Below are 20,342 nucleotides of genomic sequence, written 5' to 3' on the forward strand. Positions count from 1 at the left end.
CTTCTAACAAGAATATCAATATCAATTTCATTATCAAAAATGATATTGTCTCTCTTTCATTCCTCACCCAAGACATACTAACAAATTGGGAAATAAGTAACATATAACATCATATAGCATTATGTTACTCCAAAACAACACCAAATATCATGGATTGACACAAGTAAACTTACAAACAACAAGAACATCATGTATCAACATCAATTTCCATTATCATAGCAAAACACACAAAATCCTAATTTTCATTTCATGACAGTTTTTCCTCAAAAAGCTAAACTACCTACAACCCACCTCTAGGAAGAAGAATGATGATGAAATTGAGTTGATTTCCTTATTGATCCAAGTTTCTTTATTCTTCTTCCAAGCTTTTCCTCTTCTTTCTCCAAGTTTTCTCTCTATTTCTTCTCTCTTTTCTTCTTTCTTTTACTAACAAAATGATAGAGTGATTGGTAAGATAGAGAGAAAAGAAAATATCTTAAATGAAGTTTTATCTTCTATTGAGCAATGGATCAATTATCAATGTTATCAAAATGTTCCTTTTTTATTAATTAATAAAGGTCAATTGAACTGAGTAAAAATTAAACTCATATGAATTTACTAAATATTCTATTTGTCCCAACTAACAAGTAATATAGTATATAAGAACTGAGTTTGTCTCATTTGACAAAAATTAAAGTATTTAAGAGGATATAAGATATTATATCGTACATTTTAAACGCCAACTTTAAATTACCATTTGAACACCAAATTTTAAATATATTATTTTACATTGTATATTAACACCTACATTTTGATCTCATATATATATATATATATATATATATATATATATATATATATATATATATATATATATATATATATATATATATATTAATTCACTTTAAAATAAAATTGGACGGAGGATCCATCCATGGTCCAAATGAATTTCTCTTATATTAATCTCGACCATAATGTTTGACTTAATAATTTGCATAGAAATAATAATTATATTAGCCTATTTAATAATTTAAATATTAATATATATAGTTAAAAAAAATTAATTCTTATATTTAGGAGTGAGCTTGAGAGAGCAAAAGTTGAAGAAAGAAACAGAACCACTTTTTAACGTGACAAGTTGCAAAGTGGAACAAACCACAATCCCTCCTTCATAAATGCATCTCATAATTAAAGTTCAACCCACTCACCCATTGGTAAATGGTAACATCGTTAACAACAACAACAACAAAACAAAACAAAAAATGTTGGGAAAATCAAAAGATAGCTGGGTTGTGTTTGAACCACTTCGAGTGATTCACAACAACAAACTCATATTCTTTTACATCGCTTCATTCACAACACTCCCTCTCTCTTTTCTCCTCTTCACTCTCTCCATCACCACTCACACGCTCCGTTCTCATATCTACCACCTCGAAGCCCTAGCCACTCTCACCTCCACGCTCATGGAAGCGCGTCACGTCTGGCACGAGTCTCGAGACAACGCCGTCTATCTCCTCCGCGTCAGATCACTCTTTTTCCTCCTCTGTTTCCCGCTTTCACTCGCCGCCGTTGTATCCTCCGTCCACACAACATTCTCCTTTATCCATGGCAAAACCGTTACTGTTAACTCAACCGTTAACGCCGTTAGAGATTACTGGAAGCGCCCGTTCGTTACGGCTATTTTTGTTTATGTAATCTTGTTGACGTTTTCGCCAGTGCCACGTGTGATTGCTTCGGTATTCGTGACGCGGGAATCGCGGTTTGTTGTTATGGCGATTGGTGCGGGGTTTGAGGTTTATCTGATGGCGGTTATGGGCTTGGGCCTGGTGGTATCCGTTGTTGAAGAGAGATCCGGGTGGAATGCAATTAGTGTCGGGTCGGGTTTGATGCGAGGGAAGAGATTGATATTCGGGTGGTTAATTTCGGTTTTGTTTGTTATGGTTTCGGGTTTTATAAACCGAAAAATGGAAGGTTCGAATTCGGAGGTGATGAGTATTTGGGATAAAACGGTTTTGATTTGTTCGTATGGGTTAACGGTGGTTTTTAGTTATGTTGTTACAACTGTTTTTTATTGTGATAGTAGAATGCCCCATGCCGTTAGAGAACGCGAAACGACAGATCAAGATGTTGATTGTATTTCGCTTTCATCGTCTTTGTAAATTACTAATTTTTTTTATAGATTAACGATTTGGGTTTATTTGTAGTTACATAGGTTTATTGTTTTAGCTTTAATTTATTTTTATTTCCTTTCCTGTGATTACATTAATGGGATAGTGGAGCTAGGCATTGAATTGATAAAGAGAAAGTTGCATTAAAATGTATAGAATTGTAAACAATGGGTCCAACAATTCCAAGTTGATACTTAAAAAAAGAATAATATAAGTTGGTTGCTACATGTATGTAATAAGAAAGAAAATGAAAGTTTTGTCCGCCAGCATATTCGTTGACTTAAAGGCGTTATATCCAAAGATACATAGTGTAACATTCCAAAAAAAAATACTAAAAAGAATTTTTGGCAGGCCTAGATGTCATCTTCCATTTTGTTTTCATTCCGGCGTACTTTGGCTTAGTTTTGTAGCTGTGGCCATTTACTTAACCATCAAGACAAAGAAAAGCAGTAGTTCTCTAGCCAGATGGAAGCGGATTTGAGAATGTGAAGCTCGCCGTGTAGCAGATTTTGAGCCATTTGTCTTCTAACAGGAAGTCTTCTTTCGCACAAGGATGTACCCCAAGAATCTAATGACTGCACGGAAGTGTGGAAAGTGCAGATGTTTAATCAGTATCCCGTAATAAACAATAAATTAGATTAAGTCCCTGAACAGTTACCATAACAGCTGTATTGCGCTCTTCAATTAATTGGATGAATAATGAAGACAACATCTGGTGTGCTTGGATCTCTTTGTTTATATCCTGTAAAGGACGCCTAGCCAGCCTACCATCAGTTTGTGCAGCCTCCATGACCAGATGGTTAAGCTCTGATAATCCATCAATAAAAATTCCAAAACTGAATATAGTTAAGCTCTGATTAACACACAGTACAAAGAACTACAAAATAATAAGAACTTTAACACACCGTGAGGCGTGGTACAGGAAAGAATACGAGCAAATGCGCGAAGTGATTGTGGCACTCCCTTCCCTTTTCCTCTAGCAGACTTCACCTCCCTATGTGATCACAGCTCCATCAGATTGCCAAATACTGACAAGTATGTAAGCAACACTTTAGAGAAACACCACATCAGAAAGCCCATGATATCCAATATAAAAAATATACTAAGTGTTACAACTATTTAACATTCATGTTCCATGCGTGACGAGTTCGATAAAGCTCAATCTAGATAGCAGAAGGTATCTGGTGCATATAAATGTCATATAAATGTGAACGGTGATAGAGGGAGACATAAAAAGAAGATTAAAAGTTACATTGCATTTAACCATCGAGGTCGGTAGCTCTGGGTCATTGCACAAGCCCAATATTGATTGAAAGGGGAAGGGGGAAGCAATTGATATCAAATACTTTGCTGAAAGAACAGCATTCATGAGCATGAGCATTGCGGACAACTTGTGCTCAATGCTAATCACCTAATATGATTGCACCAACTATTTAGCATTTGGGTTGGATTTAGAAAACCGGAACAATTTGGTTATCAATTTGGTTATAAAGAACCCTTTTTTTGCACACCCCTACCCACAGTCAAGAATCAGTAAACAAAAATAATACTACATTATCTAAATTATTCATCAAGACAAACATAAAATTAAGAGTAAGTGCAAACTTGATTGTGAAGGAATTCACTGAACACTTCAAACCCTTTGCATCGTTGGTCGGAGGCACAAAGTATTGTTGTAAGAGTTCCAATTTCATGTCATGCAGGGGATCGTGCTTAGGTATATCAAACTGGATCTGAACCTGAGTAATGAGAAAGGTTAGCATTATTATCAATAAAGAGATAGCTGGTGCAATCATATAAACAATAAAAGCAAAAAGTTAGAGGAGAAAATGTGTCAGCTTGCATTGTAAGATACTTGAAAGTTGAAATTCATTTGCAAGGAATTTAACCTGGTCATAAATGTTGTAGGGAATTGTAAAGCCAAAGTCCAGCATCAATGTAGCATTTGAAAACTTTCCATACCTTATAAGTACCTGAAACAAAAAAATGCACAGAATTGTCAACTAGGTAAGAAATTTTATAAATTGATAATCAAAACAATGACAGGTAATTTGAATATCATATTGCTGCTGTAAAGAAAAAAAAACATGATTCTGAACCCAAAATTCTTTTAATCTAGGAACCCCATTTAAGTTGAAGTAAGAACAAACTTTTTGAAGCTCAGTAAGAAGCTTGTGAAGGTCCAAACTGGTGATGAAATTTAGCTTTCTTCTTTTAAGTTTCCAGTTTTCTATGAAAACGACATTCACTCCTAAACCATTATTATTAAGCTATAATCAGCTTATGCAAGAGTATGTTTCAAAAGTCTCCAACATACTTGGAGTGACAGAGGAGCTGTTGATATTTTAGCTTGGCATACAATAATATTCAAGCTTGCAGGTTAGGAAAAGATAAGCAATTTTATTACATAATTACTACTACAAACGAAGCAAGAGTGACATACAATACATATAGTATTCGATGAAAAAAATAGTATTTGACCTGTTCACCAGGAACATAATCGCGATCAGCAGTAACCTGCACATAATTGCAAAATAAAAATTGTAAGTGATGGAATATCTTCACAACATCATATCACATATGTAAATCTATTTGTCATTTAATTGAGAAGCAATATTGATGTGGGGCAAAGTTGCTTCCTCGTGAGATAAGAAAATGTAAGCAAGTGATAAACCAAAGGGTAAAAATAACAAAAAGATGGATTTGGGGAATGAGATGAAAAGGAAGGCACCACAATCATAGAGATTGATAAGTCAAGAGGAATCACCATAATGGTAAGGAGGCCATTGATAAGATTCAAGCAAATTCTAATCCAAGAACTCAAAGAGAAGACAAAGCTCACTCACCATTCTCATAAAATTAAAAACTTAATTCATTTCAAACTTGTCCAAAAGAGAAAACTTAACTCATTTCAAACTTGACAAAAAGATGTTACAAAATGCTTTACTTATAGTTAGAGTTCTCATAAACCTAAATGAGCCATAAACACCACTTTCTAGACTCATATTGAGTTACACCATATTTTCTTAAAATAAGTGCAAGGAAGCAAACATCAACTAATTCTAAAGTAAAACTATTACATCATATTTTCTTCATACTCTCTTGATTGATCCTCATCAAATATCGTGTGTAATTTCTTATTAGAATAGGCTCAAGAGTCTATTCTAGCTAGCTTAGGCTTGTAGTGGTGGTATTACAATAATACTTGACCTATGTTATAGAACAAGAATAATTGTGTAACACGAGACTTAATATGACAACAGTGAAATATTAATGTACATGGCCATAACAATGGAATTTGACTTGTATGTAGTGGGAAAAAATGTTAACCAGTTAATGAGGCTCCGATAGTCATTGATAGATTTAATGGAAGGCAGGAAGAGAGAAATTACTTCTGAGCATTGTTTATCATCATCACTCATTACAATGGCTTCTGAAATCCCATCATGATTTAAGAAATCTGCAAATGGAATCTATAAAATAGTGTTAACAAATTAATTGCTAGAGATTAAACATAAAAAATAAAATAAATCTCTATTCAGTAGTAATACCAGAGATAAACCCTTTGTGCTTCCCCATGCTCTAGAGCCAACTGATCATTTGAAATTGAAGTGATCAAATAGAACTAAACAAAATTTTGTTCTCAACTAAACATAACAATAAATCATGTTTATAAGCACAGCCCATGTAAAGATATACATAAACCAGAGCCAAAAATATACAATTAGCATTAGGATCAGGATGGTAAGATACCACCATAAAAGCCGTGCTATAAAAGATCAAAAGACCGATGAGTAGGAAGACTAAGAATCACTAACGGGCATCTGTTAAGGGAATTGTCTAAGAAATCTCAACCAGAATTCCAAAGAGAATATATATATATATATATATATATATATATATATATATATATATATATATATATATATATATATATATATATATATATATATATATATATATATAAATATATATATATATATATATATATATAAATATATATATATATATATATATATTATATATATATATATATATATATATATATATATATATATATATATATATATATATATATATATTATATATATATATATTATATATATATATATATATATATATATATATATATATATATATATATATATATATATATATATATATATATATATATATATATATATATATATATATATATATATATATATATACACACACACACACTAAGACTAAACTACCCCGTTTTGAATCATAGATTTACCCAACAACACATTTTGGCTTTCGGGAAACCCTCCAACTCAATGTTTATGTTGTTGAAAATTTAATGCTCAAGAAAAAGTCCTGAGAGCCGACACGGGATAATGAGATCCAGAACTACTGAATTTCATAATTTATCAAGATTCAACATACTTTTAGCCTTTTTTGGCTTTTGGAGCGAGAAGAAGAAATAATTACTGTTCATCATATTCATCAAGAATACCAAATAAGCCATCTAAAATGTGAGTTCTAATACAACTTATAGTCTGTTTGATGCCAGAAACTCACGTTTGGGTGGTGAAATAGACTTGCACTGTGACATAAACGGTTTGTTGTTGAAGGTCAAATTGATAAAAACCATGTTGTAGATAGTAGAATTTGTTTTCAGAGAAATGCAAACTTCTAAGTTTTCCGTTGAATATAATTTACTAAATGTAGGAGTAGCCAATTATTTAAATTCATTTTTTAAAATATCATTTTCAAATACAACTATTGTTTAACTTCAGTTCTTTCATAATCAATTCTTTGTACTGAGTCTTTCAAAATCAGTTCTATAAAAATCTAAAATAAACGGATATTCAGTCCTCTGGCAGATAAGAGGGGGGAAGAAAGTCTTGCAAGAAACTTGGTGTCCCGAGATTTGAAAAAGTTCACAGCAGCACAAGTTGACACAAATGAGTTTTCTATACTATATCCCTTATGATCATCAATGCTACCGAATAGAAAGAGAATTGAAAAGTTGAAACCTGGTTATAAAATGACAATTCTCAAACAAATCTGAGCCTATTACTTAATAAAATGCTTGAGAAAATATAACTTAATCTAGAAGTTAAGAAAATATTGAGTCAATTTGCTGTTTAAATAGTCATATTTTCTGGAAATGACCAAGTCAAGATGCACAACAAGGGAGGGTAGATGATAGGGAGTGATCGGCAAATAAAGTAGTGAATGAAAAAATGATCATTAAGATTTACAGTGGCAACAAATTCCAAGCCTGTGTTTGAGGTTTCACATGTCATGATATATATCTAGACATCACAAGGAGAGAGCCTTAACTAAGCATATCAAACTGGATAAAAATACGCAAGGAGCAATCATACACATAAGTCTATTAGTATAGACAGGTGTATCAACAACAAAGTATAATAAACAACCCTCCAAATTAATTCAATTTCAAGGTTGTTCTTTGCAGGTCCTTCATATTTTCATGCATAAAGAGTGTACTCTATAAAGCACGGTAGAGAAGTACAAATTTTTAAGTGCTTGCCTTACCTAGTGTACATGCGTGCATGAAGTCCTTGCAAGTAAAATCTCCAAAACTTTGACAAAATGATTTAAGAACCTGAAATTAAAGGACAAATTTGGTCATAACCAGTATTCAAAGCTACCATCCTTCAACTCGCATAGAATAAAATAAATAACAGCTGAGTTTTTTCCCACTAGCTGAGCTTGGCTACATGGATCCAAATAACGCGATAATACCCTGTTGTGAACCAATTTCAAACTCCCAAATGATAAACCAACAGATATGATCTGGGACATGTGCAAGAGTGAGATAAATATCTCACTAAAAAGATCTTTAGGGAGAGAGAAAAAGAGAGATCAAAGCGTAAAACTATAAATGGAAGAAACATTGCTTTATCCCGAAATAGGTATAGGTAATAAGATTACTCTAGCCAACTGTATAACTACAACTACAAATGTAAATACAGGCAGACATGCACAAATTATGCTTTGACCACTACAGATAGAGGAAACATTGTCTTCACACACTATAATCTCTGTAGCACCGACACCTATAAACAAATGTGTATCCATGTCAGTGTCAGACACCAACACTGACACTTGTGATTATGTTCAATTTATTCATTTTTTCAAATTATTACCAGTGTCAGTGTCGTGTCCAGTAACAGTGTTTCGTAGACTATAATATTTTACGATAGAACAATAATTCAAACATAAATTGTTCAAAATTATGCATTCAAGAGACAAAGATAAGTATGCAAAGTTCTCACAGGCCTGATTGCCAGGAAGTCCTTCTCAATTTGAGACTTATGATAAATAGTTTCCTGATAAACTGAACTTCCGCGAATCATGTCCAACTCACTTTCATTCCAAAATATCTAAAACACAATCACAAAAAAAAAAAATATTAGTATCGAAAATTCGAAATAGCTTAGAATAATTGATTTTGCCATACAATACAAAAATAATATGAAGAAAAAAATAGAAAACTTGCAGTATTATGCATCTCCTCTTGTGGTGGAAGGCAGCTGATATAAGGATGCCATTCAGAATCCTGTAATACATGCAAAGATATAACAATGGCGCGTTGTTTTGTAAATTTTCAAGATCTCATGAACTTCATAATATAGATGAAAACAGCTATAAGAGTACCTGACCCAACTTCTTGTGAATTAGAAGAACAATGGCAAGTTTTGCAATGTTTCCTGCATCTTCACCGATCGAAGTTCTGATTTCAGGAGCGAGATTATCAGCAGTTATTTGCTGCAAAATCAATTACAAAGAAATTAATCATTATGCAATAATGAGGAGTGAAAATGAAAGTGATACGATGCTAAGAAGAAGCGTACTACAGAGTAGGGAACTTGTAAAATGCAATCTCCGGTTTGAATTGAGTTGGAAGCGAACAAGGAGTTTCCGTATGGAGAATTGGCGATGGAGAGTGATGAAGAAATAGTGGAATTAGCTTTTTTCTCTAACCATGGTAAGAAATTGTGGGGTTGAAATTGGGGAAGAGAGGAGAAGGTAAGGGGAGTGGAAAAACGGTGATGCGAGCGACGAGTGAGGGTTATAACGCGAAATGCTCGAAATGGCATTGCAATGGTTTGGGTACTGAATGGTTAGGCAATTGCAGTCACAGTGTGATAGGAAATGGAATTGTGTGTGTTTGTGAGGAATGGATGTTAAAAGAAAGAAAGTGACTAGGCTTTGTTTTGTTTGGATGGATGGAATTGAATGGAAGGAGACGGATTGAAAAGGAGTAAATAATATTCTATTGTTTTGATAATTCAAAAATAGATTGAATATATGAATTTCATTTTATTTCATCACTTATCACCATAATAAAGTTTTACATATATTTTTAAATAGTTATTCATTTAGTGGTAGAAAATGTGTTCGACTACAAGATCAAAACACCAATGAAGATATATGAAGATCTTTTTCATGTGGCTACAACTTATATTGAATATGACTTGGATATTTATGTTGTGGAAGATGTGTTCGTAGATGATAAAAATGATTTTTTCTTGTTCTTTGTGAGCTATTAAATTAAAAAAATGCATAAGAAAAAGTAAAGCAAGAAGATAAATAACAAAGTTACGGTAAATAGACATGTTTGAAAGATTATGTGTATTAAAATGAAATGTAAAAGAGATGTTTATAGGAAAAATTAATCATATTGATCAAAACATCATGACAAACAAAAGCTAGCTATTACTCTCCTTCATTCGAGTATTCTTTTATGTGATTCTTCTTATTGATTATTGTATGTGGCGTCATAAGTTTGGGTCGTTCTCCCATATCTCGTGGCATTTTCACTTTCCTTATCCACACGAGCATTACAACTATAGATTATGCATGTATAAACATAGTTTTTTGGTTACTACGTCTATAAACAAGGAACATATATTCTAATTAATGCTATATTTTCAAGTTTCACATGTTTATGACTGATTCTTGCACTTATATGACTTTCACGGATCTTAATGGACTTTGAGAAAGACTCGTGTAACTCATTTTTGAATAGCTTTAATTTATAAGTAAGTGTGAAAGATTCTCAATACGATGTATTATTAGTTAAACTTAAGTGAGATATAATGTGACATAAATAACAATTATTGATGGCTTTTTTCCTATAAATAGTCTTACTTTAACTCACATTTTTCATCTTGTTATTTATTTATTACTTTCAATCTCTAAGTTTATTATTTTTTATGCTATTTTAATATATATATATATATATATATATATATATATATATATATATATATATATATATATATATATATATATATATATATATATATATATATATATAAAATTCACAAATACGATAATTTTATTGCTAAGTTTTTATATCTTTATAAATAAATATGGGAAAACCTTACAAGATTTCAAATGGCCCATTAGCTCAGTTGGTTAGAGCGTCGTGCTAATAACGCGAAGGTCGCAGGTTCGAGACCTGCATGGGCCATATTTTTAATTCTTTTAAAAGAAAATACATTTTTAATAGAAACTGAAAATACATTTTTAATAGAAACTCTCCAGTATTTTCGGCCAAAAAAATCAATATATGCCTTTTCTAAATCAAAAATTTAAATAAACCTAATCCCTAAATTGGTTCAGAAACGTGGTTTTCCTCCTCATCTCCTTCAGTTCCCATCATTTTCCTTGGTTCCCCAAGCCAAGCCATCTTCTTCAGAAACGTTGTTCTACATCCTCGTCTTCCTCGTTATCTCCTACTTGTTTTCTCCATCTTCATCAATCACAAGCATATTTTGTGTCGAGTAATAGGTGTGCATCACGAAGAAGAAACTTTGTTGCTTTTGTGACCTTGATTCACCTCTCACTACTTCGTTGACTACTGGGAATCCTGGGAGGAAGTTTAATGGCTGTAGGTTATACAAGGTTAATACAGTTGTTAGTTTGTTTGTGAATGTGTTGTCTAGGAATCTGGGCGTAAGTTTAACAATGTCAATCTTGTTTGTGAATGCTTTTGCAGGGAAGAAAGGGATGCAGTTTCTTTAATTCGTACGATGAAGAAATGTCTGTGCGTGCAAAGGAGGTGATTTTGTCACTAATGATGAGAATTGATGAACTTATGAAGAAGGATAATATAAAGCTGAAACAATATGAGGATTTGAAGAAGAAACTAAATTTTTGGCAAGGATTGGTTGTTGCATCTGTTGTGGTCATTATGGGATTGCTTTGCATTGTTACCTTGAAGAATTGAAGGCTACTATTTATCTCTGCTTATTATGTTTAGGTGTTATGTCTAAGAAGGATTGTTTAGATGTTCTTATTTAGGTGTTATGTTTAGTAAGGATTGTTTGGATGTTATGGTCTAGGAATGATTGTTTAGATGTTCTTGTTTAGGTGTTATGTTTAGTATTGTTTAGGTGTTATGTGGAGATGTTCTTGTGTACTTCAATGATGTTTGAATGAAAATGAAAATTGAATGAATGAATTGTGTTGAACCAAACATGGATTAATTGAAACTATTATTGTCATTATAGTTAAGCATAATTGTCATTACAGTTAAGCATATATGTCATTACAATTAAACATAATTGTGAGTACATCTCCAAAATAATTGTCATTACATCACCAAAATAGTACCATAATTATAGCTGAAAAACATGTTTGTGGAGCATACATTGATAACACATTTAACCTATAAATTACATCCACGTAAAACAAAAAAGTAACTTAAGTTTAATATAATTCTGAGATGGTTGTGTCTGTGGAGCTTGTGTTGTGATCCTTGAGACACAATAACTTCAGCCTCATTTGCCTTCTATTTCTTCTTTTTCTGTCCAGATGGTCCAATTGAACTAGCATCTCCTGTTGTTTTTTTTCTACTTGTTTCCTTCTTTTGGAATCTGTCTGTCATCAGCACTTTTGCCTTTACAAGTCCTATTGTTATGTCCATACTTGTTACAATGTGTATATTTCACTGTTTTCAACTGTCTTGGTAGCACACCACCATTTTTTGGCTCATCATTGGACTTGGTCCTTAACTGTTTGGGCCTTCCTGGTGCCCTTCTCATAACTGGTGGTCCATTTCAGGGTAGCACAATGTGACAGTAAGTAGCCAGACATTGTGATTTCCTACAAATAAATGAGATGTATAATATAATTAAACATTAAGTAAGTAGCCACAGTCTTGTGCCAAAAACAATTAAACATAAAAAATACACATATATATATATATATATATATATGTATATATATATATATATATATATATATATATATATATATATATATATATATATATATATATATATATATATATATATATATATATATATATATATATAATAAGATGCCACATAACTTTCAACAGCCAGTCCATTATGCCAAATGCAAACAATAGCACGTGCATAGGTATACTAGTTAGGTCCCACCTACAACAAGCACAAGACTATTGTGCCAAATTCATAATATATGTATCAAGCTCGTTAGATACACTAAACTGAGTCATTTCTACATCACCAAGCCAAGTTCCATCCCCATACTGCTCTTTTGTGTTTTTTTTTCAATTACTGCCTGAATCTTATGACATATATCACCATTGTACCTTTCAAGCATTTGCCTTTGCTTCACAATCCTAAATGTTGTATAATGCTTGACACCCTCGTGTAAAGTGATTATTGGTTTCTCCCTTATACTAGGTATTTCCCTGTTGAAAGCTTCACACATGTTGTTAACTTGCAAATCACATGTTGTGTTAGTGCTAAATGTTGAACTTGTCCATTGTGCAGGTTGAATCTTGGACATTTCAATGTATGGGTCTCCACTTATGTCCTTCATTTTTTGCATTGCATTGTTCCAATTTGGTAGAGTAGTAGCTCTAGCAACTTTCCACAACATTTCCTTCATGTATGCTCCTGGGAATCTCTTCTTTCAATTTCCATAAAGATGCTTAACACACAACTTGTGTTCCATATTCTCACCTAGTTCTTTAATAACCTCCACAAGTCCCTGACAAATCATATAGAGTTATAAACATAGAGTTATATGCAAGAAAAAATATAATCAGTCACATAGAGTTATATACATACCTTTTGTTAGTCAGATATAAATGCATGTTATTTAGGGATAATTTGGTTAAGATCTTCCAATAATAGGTCCTTAAACTACTTCCAATAACCCCTTGTTTCATATTCAACCACAGCATATGCAATAGGCATCATCTGGTTGCTTCCATCCTTTCCTATAGCTAATATAAGTTGACTACCATGCTCACTTTTCAAGAAACATGTATCCAATCCAATTAATGGTTTACATGTGCTGGCAAATGCAGCCTTACAATCTTCCAGGCAAATATAAATCCTCTAAAAAAACAGGTCATATTTTATATTGTCCATATTTGATGATTAATGTGCTATTAGGATTTGACTTTCTAAGCTCTTCAGCATAATTCTTTAAGTGTGCATATTGCTCACTTGCATCACCTTCTATTAACTTCATTGCTCTCTTTTTTGCCCTATATGCTTGAAAATGGTTAAGCTTAACATTTCACCTTAGAAATGCATCAACAACCAATCCACTTGGTTTGATATAAGGAGTGTGCCTAATCAATGGAATATACTTCTTTGTTAGCCATTTAGTTTTAGCTTATTTATTTCCAGCAGACCTAACACGTTCATGATTTGGTTTTAAACTTGTAACTTGTCAATATTGACTTCCACTCCTTTTAGAAACTAACATATGAAATGGGCAATTTGATTGGCATTTCACAATCACCCTAATTGCATCATTTTTATTGAACCGTAGGTTTGTCCTTGTTTCCATAGCATTATCTTTCACAACATCCAAGATGATCAACTTTGAGACAAATTGCATACCCAAATCAAACCTAACAGGATCACCATTATCAGGCACTTTGAAAGTAGGGATTTCCTTTTGTGAACAACTTCATCATCACTTTCATCTCAATCAGACTCTTCATAGGTAACTTATGTTTCATTCAGAGTACCACCCTCTTGATTATTGCCAGAAAATGTCTTATTAGGTAATTCGTGTGTCCAATCCTATTCTTCTCCTTCAATAGGTATATCAAAGTCAGTTTCAATTTTACCTTCACCCTCGGTTGGAACATAGTCTTCTTCTTCATCACTAATATAACCATTTTCCGTAACACCTTCATTATTGACATCTTTATTTTCACTTATAACCTCCTCCATAACAACTTCTTCAACATCAGAATTAGCTCCAGCATTCGTATCAACTTCTTCATCATTTCTTACTTCATTAGTACCTTCATTCAAACCATCTTCCATAACACCTTCATTATTGACACCTTCCTTCTCACTTATGACCTCCTCCATAACAATTATTTCAACATCAAAATTGGCTCCAATATTCCTATCAACTTCTTCATCATCATTTCTTACTTCATTAGTACCTTCATTCTCAACATTACTAACATCATCATCCAAAGGACCTTCATTTTTGACATCATTACCCAAAGGACCATGCTCTTCCCTTGGCTGCCATGCTCTTCTCTTCACTTGAACTTGTTACAACGATTTGATGGAAGGAAGAAACTTGTTACAACTTTGTGGAGAAAGTTTCTTCCTGGGTTATATGGATCGTGTTTGTGAAATGTTAAAATGGTTTAGTGTATTTTAGAATGTATTTTAAGGATGTTTTAAGGTATTAATGAAATATTATAATGTTAAAAAGTTTTTACCATAATTAAAAACTAATTATTCTGAATTTTAAAATGTGATTTTCCAAATAACCACTCCCACGTATGCATTTTTTTACCACATCAACGTTTGTAAAGGGAGAAAATGGAGTTAATGACCAATTTTGTTGATTTGGAAAAAGCAGGACCAATTTCGTGAGTTGATAAAAACACAGAGACTAAAAGTGTATTTAAGCATAGTTAATATGGTTGATAGTTAGTACTCTTGATTTTTTCTACAAGGAGAAACTCTTCAATATTTTGGCAATAAAGTTTAGCTAATATGGCATAAGTTCATAAATACACAGTAGAGGCATAACCATTATTAATATGGTTGATGGTTAGTATATGGTGCAACATGCTCTTTTTGAGGAACCATGGTTAATTGCATATCATTTTATTAGAGTTCAAATATGGTCCCCCAATGTTTTTACAACAAGTTGAAGGTTTGAAGGTGGTAGAGGTGTAGATATGTATCACTCGCATGAGATACGCTACAATAACCATGTTGAAAATTAATAGTAACATACATACATTATTAATATGGTTGATGGTTAGTATATGGTGCATTATGCCATTTTTTGCAGAAAAGATGGCCCTTTTAAATTCCGTCAAAAGGAAAACATGTCAGGAAAAGAAGAAGGTCGCTCGGGTGAACAATGAACTGATAACCCTAAAATGCACTCAGATGGTTTCTTGATTAAAGGTGGAAATAAAGGCCCTTGGGATTATATGTGAGTCCTAAATTTGTGTAGATCATGAAAATTGAGGGGCTCGAAAGGAGTTCCTCCACCTCCCCAAATCAAAAGAATAAGGACCAATATAAATGGTGATTGTTATCTTAGAAGACAAGCTTCATGGTGATGACCCGAGCGGGTCTTCAATTTGGGAGGAGGCCACTAAATGCAAATCTGTAGGTGTAACCCATATGTCATTATGGAACAAGCTTTATGGTGTCAAAAGCTACACTAGTGCTCACCTCCCATTTGCTGAAGATTTCTCTAACAACTTCAAGGTCATGAGTCGAATGAGGACCATATATTTATCAAATATATTTAAGAGCCATTTGATCTGGGATTGATGTTAAAGCATGTGTTATTTAGTACTCGTGATCAGGCGAACATGTTTGTCGATGAGCTAAGGGCCGACTTAAATGGTGTAAGGGAGGCGTTTGGCTTAAGGGTATGGGTTTCTGAAGACTGTCAATAAGGAGCATGACAAGTCATAACATTCATAGGTGAAGTTGGAGGCAACCCTATAGAAGTTATAGAAACACGCCAAGCAAGCTGGCGATAAGTTACCCCAAGTAAAGATTAAGCTGAAGACGGCCCTCATCTTCCAAGAAAAAGTTGGAAGGCAAATCATCAAAGAATCAAAATGAATTGGTCAAGACCTCTGGAAAATATTTCGAGCGTGCTAAATAGCATGTGGCCTTTTTGAATCCTGGCTTGGACCTGAGCCAACTTAATATGTTCAAGGTGATTAAGGATGGATAGTTGATAAATGAGGAAGACGAAACTGCCTCCTCCATAGCGGCTCATACTGTAACACCCCGAATTTAATTAAATTGGTTAATTAAATTATTGAAGGATTTAAATATTTGATTTAGTCGAAATTGGATCGTCGGTGTTATTTAAGGGCGTATTTGGAATTATATAAATCGAAGTCGGATAGTCAGAAAATAATATTAAGAATAATATTATTTATAAGTCGGAATTATTATATTGAAGAAATTATTATTATAAGTGATATAATTGATTATTTGAGATATATCTCTTATTGGGCCTAAATTGATTTTGGAGGATACTAAATAAAGAGAGGATTTAAACACTAAGCCCAATTGGTTTTATATTAGGGTTTTAGAGATGGAAAAGGGTAGTTGTCATTTTGGGAGGAATCAAGAATAGAGGAGAAAGAGGCAAGCAATGAAGAAGAAGAAGGAGCTTAGAAATTTTCATCCATGGTGCCAAATTGAAGATGCAATTAGAGACCCATTGAGTGCTTCCATTGAATAAGGTAAGGGTGGGGTTCTCTTCCTATAATGGGGCTCATGAACAATTTGTATGTGGGGAGTTGGGTGTGTAAATTTATTGTCTTGCTGTGTTAGTCATTGCTAGAAACCATATATGTTCATTGTTGATTGTTTGAATTTACTGTTCCGTAAATAGGAAGCATGCTTGCTGTTATTAATTGATTTTACATAGAATTGGAGATTGAATTGGTTACCTAGAATAATCCTTTATTTCTTTTCCGCCGTTTCTGTTTGTTGCTGTGCGTGAAAATGAGAAGAACAAGTGACGGATGTCACTACCTCATCACGATGACTGGCAGATTGTTGAGTTGATACGTAAATTATTGATAATTGTTGTCCAAGTTTAGATTCTAGCTACATTTGCATTGGAATTTAAGAAAATGAAAATGAACAAAGTAGCTAAATAAATAATTGTGTTCACAGTAGCAACTGCATTACTTATATAATTGTGTTCACACTAACAAAGTAGAAAAAGAACATTTGCATTACATATATAAAAGAGAAAAGAAATAAAGAATGTACTCTTGTTGAATTGAACTATATGTTTTTATTTTCTGTTTACTATTCACTTATTTTATATTTTATATGCATAACAGTAGCAGTATAATAAAATGGAAATGGTCCCGTTTGATCGAAATAGCCGAATTAAGCGGTATAATTAGTTGTCCGGAATTTGATGAAAATTTACGTGGTAGCTAAGTTTAATTAGTAGATTAACATGGTGGTGTTATTTTGTTGAAATTGTGATATTTTACGAATCGACTGAAATTGTGTTTGGTTTAAATATTTTTATAAATAAATTATAATAACTTAATAGAATTGTCAATAGAGTTGTTAGAGTTGTCAATAGAGTTGTTAAAGTCGACAATAAATTGTCAGAGTTGTTTTGAATTATTAAGAGTCATATTTTTATTTGTTTTGAGTAATTCTGACATGTTTAGAGTTGTCAGTGTATAACGTCGGTGTTTGTTTTTTTATTGGAACTTTAACAATTCATATCTTTTGGACCGTAACTCCGTTTGAGTCTCCGTTCGAGGCGTTAGAAAGCTAACGCGATATTCTTTTTAATAAAAATGGTCTTGAGCAGTAGAATGCTAGAAAATTGGAAATGGAGTAGAAATAGAAGTGAATTAAATTAATATAGTGTGATTATTAATTGGTTGATTAAATTAATAGTTGAATTAATTTCAATGTGTTTAATTGATTAGAATATAATTTGGAATTAGATTAACTATTTGGTTTGTCGATAAATTACGATATTTTGAGAATTTATCCGTAATTGTGTTTTGATTGAATATGTATGTTGAGAAATATATATTATTATGTCAATGATTTTGTTTTGATATTGATTCTCTGTGGGTAGTTGGATAGCATTAATTTTAATGATTAATTGCTTGATTTTAAATGTGTATGTTCATATATAATGGGCAAAATGAGAATTAACATGAGATAGTATGGTTACTAGTGTTAATTGGATTTTGTGAATCGTAATTGATTAATTGACCTTTTATATGTGAATGATATGTATGTGTTGTGAATGTTGTGTACAATTGGTGGATAATTCATCGAGTTGAATTATTGTGATATGCTAAATATTAAGATGGTAGAGATGATCTTAATTGCATATGTTTGATTAATATTGTACATACATTCATATTATGGATGCCTTGAAACAAAGGTGGTTTGCTTTGAAACATAAGCGTGGCTTGGATTCTAGAGTGAATCGGAAAGCGGTAAACTATATGTTTACATTCGGTGGCTTTGGTCTTGTCCGGATCTGAAGCGTGGCTAGATTCTATATGAATCGGAAGCGGTGGAACTTTGGGTCCATATTGGGTACCACATGCATAGAGTCACATGTCTTGCATTGAGTCACATTGAGGTTAAGTGATGTTTGAATATATGCATTTATGTGATTGTCATGTGTACATGAGATGTGATAATTGATATTGGTGATGTTTTGATATATAATTGGTTAAACGTGTGAATATGTGATAATGATGGATTGTGTATATATTTGGGATAATAGTATTGAATCTTTTGAGTATTATACTATTGAATTTTGTGCTTACTTGAATATGTGAAATTTATTAGATGATACTATTTACATAATTATGACTTGTTGTGCGATGAAAAGTATGAGAGATTAATGAAATGTGGAAGTATGATGTGTATGGTAACTGTTGATACTTGCGATGTAATGATTTTATATGTCTGAATCCTAGCATGCAATTTATCATGCGCCCACTTATATGATTTGATATCTCACCCTTTTTTCTTGTTTCGCCGTTGCCTTTATATTGGCAACGTGCAGGTATTCAAGTATGAAGATTTAGTTGCCGTTACTCGAGTCGGTTGTCGCTCTGATACGTAGCACTCTGGGGGGAACGATTTATACTATTATTGATGTTGCTATCTAATTGTTTAATTTTGGTTGGACAAAATGTTAAGTTAACTGAAGATATTTTATTGAATACATTCTTAAGTGATTCCGCTGTGTTTTAATAAAATAAGTTATTCTATTTCAAAGGTGCTATGTATCCGCTTTATGCGACGAGGTGATTTGTTTTGTTTTGATTATGTGACGCCTCATTTGTTTATTGAGAAATTTTGAAAAAAAACTCCGATTTATATGTATTTGCCGGGTAGAAATGGGGTGTTACAATAGTGGTATCAGAGCAGGTCGGTCCGTCCGGCCTAGTTGTCGAGTCAGTTGAGTTGTGTGACAGTTGAATGCTGTCAGTGTTTTATTTCTTAGTACGCGACATGTGTGTGAAACACTGTCAGCACTTGTTTGCTTTGTTGTAGGGATTGGTTTGATTACAAGTGGGGGAGAAGTTTTACTTCTTGACGATGTTTCTGTTGTAAGGGACGGTCAAGTATGCTGAGTGGCGATGTTCAGCACGGTTGAGGACTGAGAACTTGTCGGTGTGTTTAACTTTTGCGTTTGATGCCGGTGTTTGACAAGTGTTAAAGTGATAAAGCTGCGGTAGACTTTATGTTAGACTCGCATAAGTGATTAATTGACGTAGTCGATGTGTGAAGTGTTGTGAATCGCAAATCCGAGTTGGAACTCGAGAATGCGCGTAGCTTGAGTTTCGGATATCTGATTTGAACTCTGTTTGAAGCATCAGAAAGATAACGAGATGAAGTGTATTATAAGAATGATTTCCGCAACCGTAATAGAGTTGATTTTGACGTGATGATGTTGGGATGGAGTGTAGTTTGTCGTCGAAGTTATTTGAGGAGTTTGGGAGATAACATAAAAATTGTCGATGCTTGACGTTGATGTTTACAATTCGAATAACGTTAGAGATTTGTATCTTGGGTTTCGAGTATCAGTTGGACGTACCGTTTGAGCCTACGAAGAGGTGAAGTTGTATTCTACCTTATGGAAATGTGTAATCCTGTTGAATAAGAATGGTTATAACCGCAAATGTCTGAAGCGAAGTTAAGCAGAACT

General features: G+C 33.0%; 2 protein-coding genes and 1 non-coding gene across 3 annotated transcripts; 2 read left to right on the plus strand and 1 right to left on the minus strand.

The window, feature by feature from the left end:
- The first annotated feature begins 1,154 nt into the window (after positions 1 to 1,154).
- LOC131648515 (uncharacterized) lies at positions 1,155 to 2,138 on the plus strand. Its single transcript, XM_058918266.1, has one exon. It carries the CDS (start codon positions 1,155 to 1,157, stop codon positions 2,136 to 2,138), a length of 984 nt encoding a protein of 327 aa, XP_058774249.1.
- A 172-nt stretch (positions 2,139 to 2,310) lies between these two features.
- On the minus strand, positions 2,311 to 9,339 carry LOC131649008 (fructose-bisphosphate aldolase-lysine N-methyltransferase, chloroplastic-like). Its single transcript, XM_058918755.1, has 13 exons — positions 8,999 to 9,339; positions 8,802 to 8,912; positions 8,644 to 8,703; positions 8,420 to 8,527; positions 7,677 to 7,746; positions 5,699 to 5,739; positions 5,540 to 5,620; positions 4,629 to 4,664; positions 4,037 to 4,120; positions 3,753 to 3,886; positions 3,053 to 3,141; positions 2,806 to 2,954; positions 2,311 to 2,722 (listed from the first exon to the last, which is right to left on the minus strand). Exons 1-13 carry the CDS (start codon positions 9,242 to 9,244, stop codon positions 2,579 to 2,581), a joined length of 1,353 nt encoding a protein of 450 aa, XP_058774738.1. The 5' UTR covers positions 9,245 to 9,339; the 3' UTR covers positions 2,311 to 2,578.
- Positions 9,340 to 10,549: 1,210 nt separating this feature from the next.
- TRNAI-AAU (transfer RNA isoleucine (anticodon AAU)) lies at positions 10,550 to 10,623 on the plus strand. Its single transcript has one exon. It is a non-coding gene; the product is annotated as a tRNA-Ile (tRNA).
- Positions 10,624 to 20,342: the final 9,719 nt, after the last annotated feature.

This window comes from Vicia villosa, linkage group LG2, assembly GCF_029867415.1.
Source record: "Vicia villosa cultivar HV-30 ecotype Madison, WI linkage group LG2, Vvil1.0, whole genome shotgun sequence".
NCBI lineage: Eukaryota > Viridiplantae > Streptophyta > Magnoliopsida > Fabales > Fabaceae > Vicia > Vicia villosa.

Bases quoted from the DNA above. Each gene is read 5' to 3' on its own strand.
- LOC131648515 (XM_058918266.1), top strand. From the start codon at position 1,155: ATGCATCTCATAATTAAAGTTCAACCCACTCACCCATTGGTAAATGGT.
- LOC131649008 (XM_058918755.1), bottom strand. From the start codon at position 9,244: ATGCCATTTCGAGCATTTCGCGTTATAACCCTCACTCGTCGCTCGCAT. The intron at 3,142-3,752 runs GTTTGCACTTAC...GTGATCACATAG, and splicing joins GTGAATTCCTTCACAATCAA to GGAGGTGAAGTCTGCTAGAG. The intron at 2,955-3,052 runs GTGTGTTAAAGT...ATGGATTATCAG, and splicing joins TTCCTGTACCACGCCTCACG to AGCTTAACCATCTGGTCATG.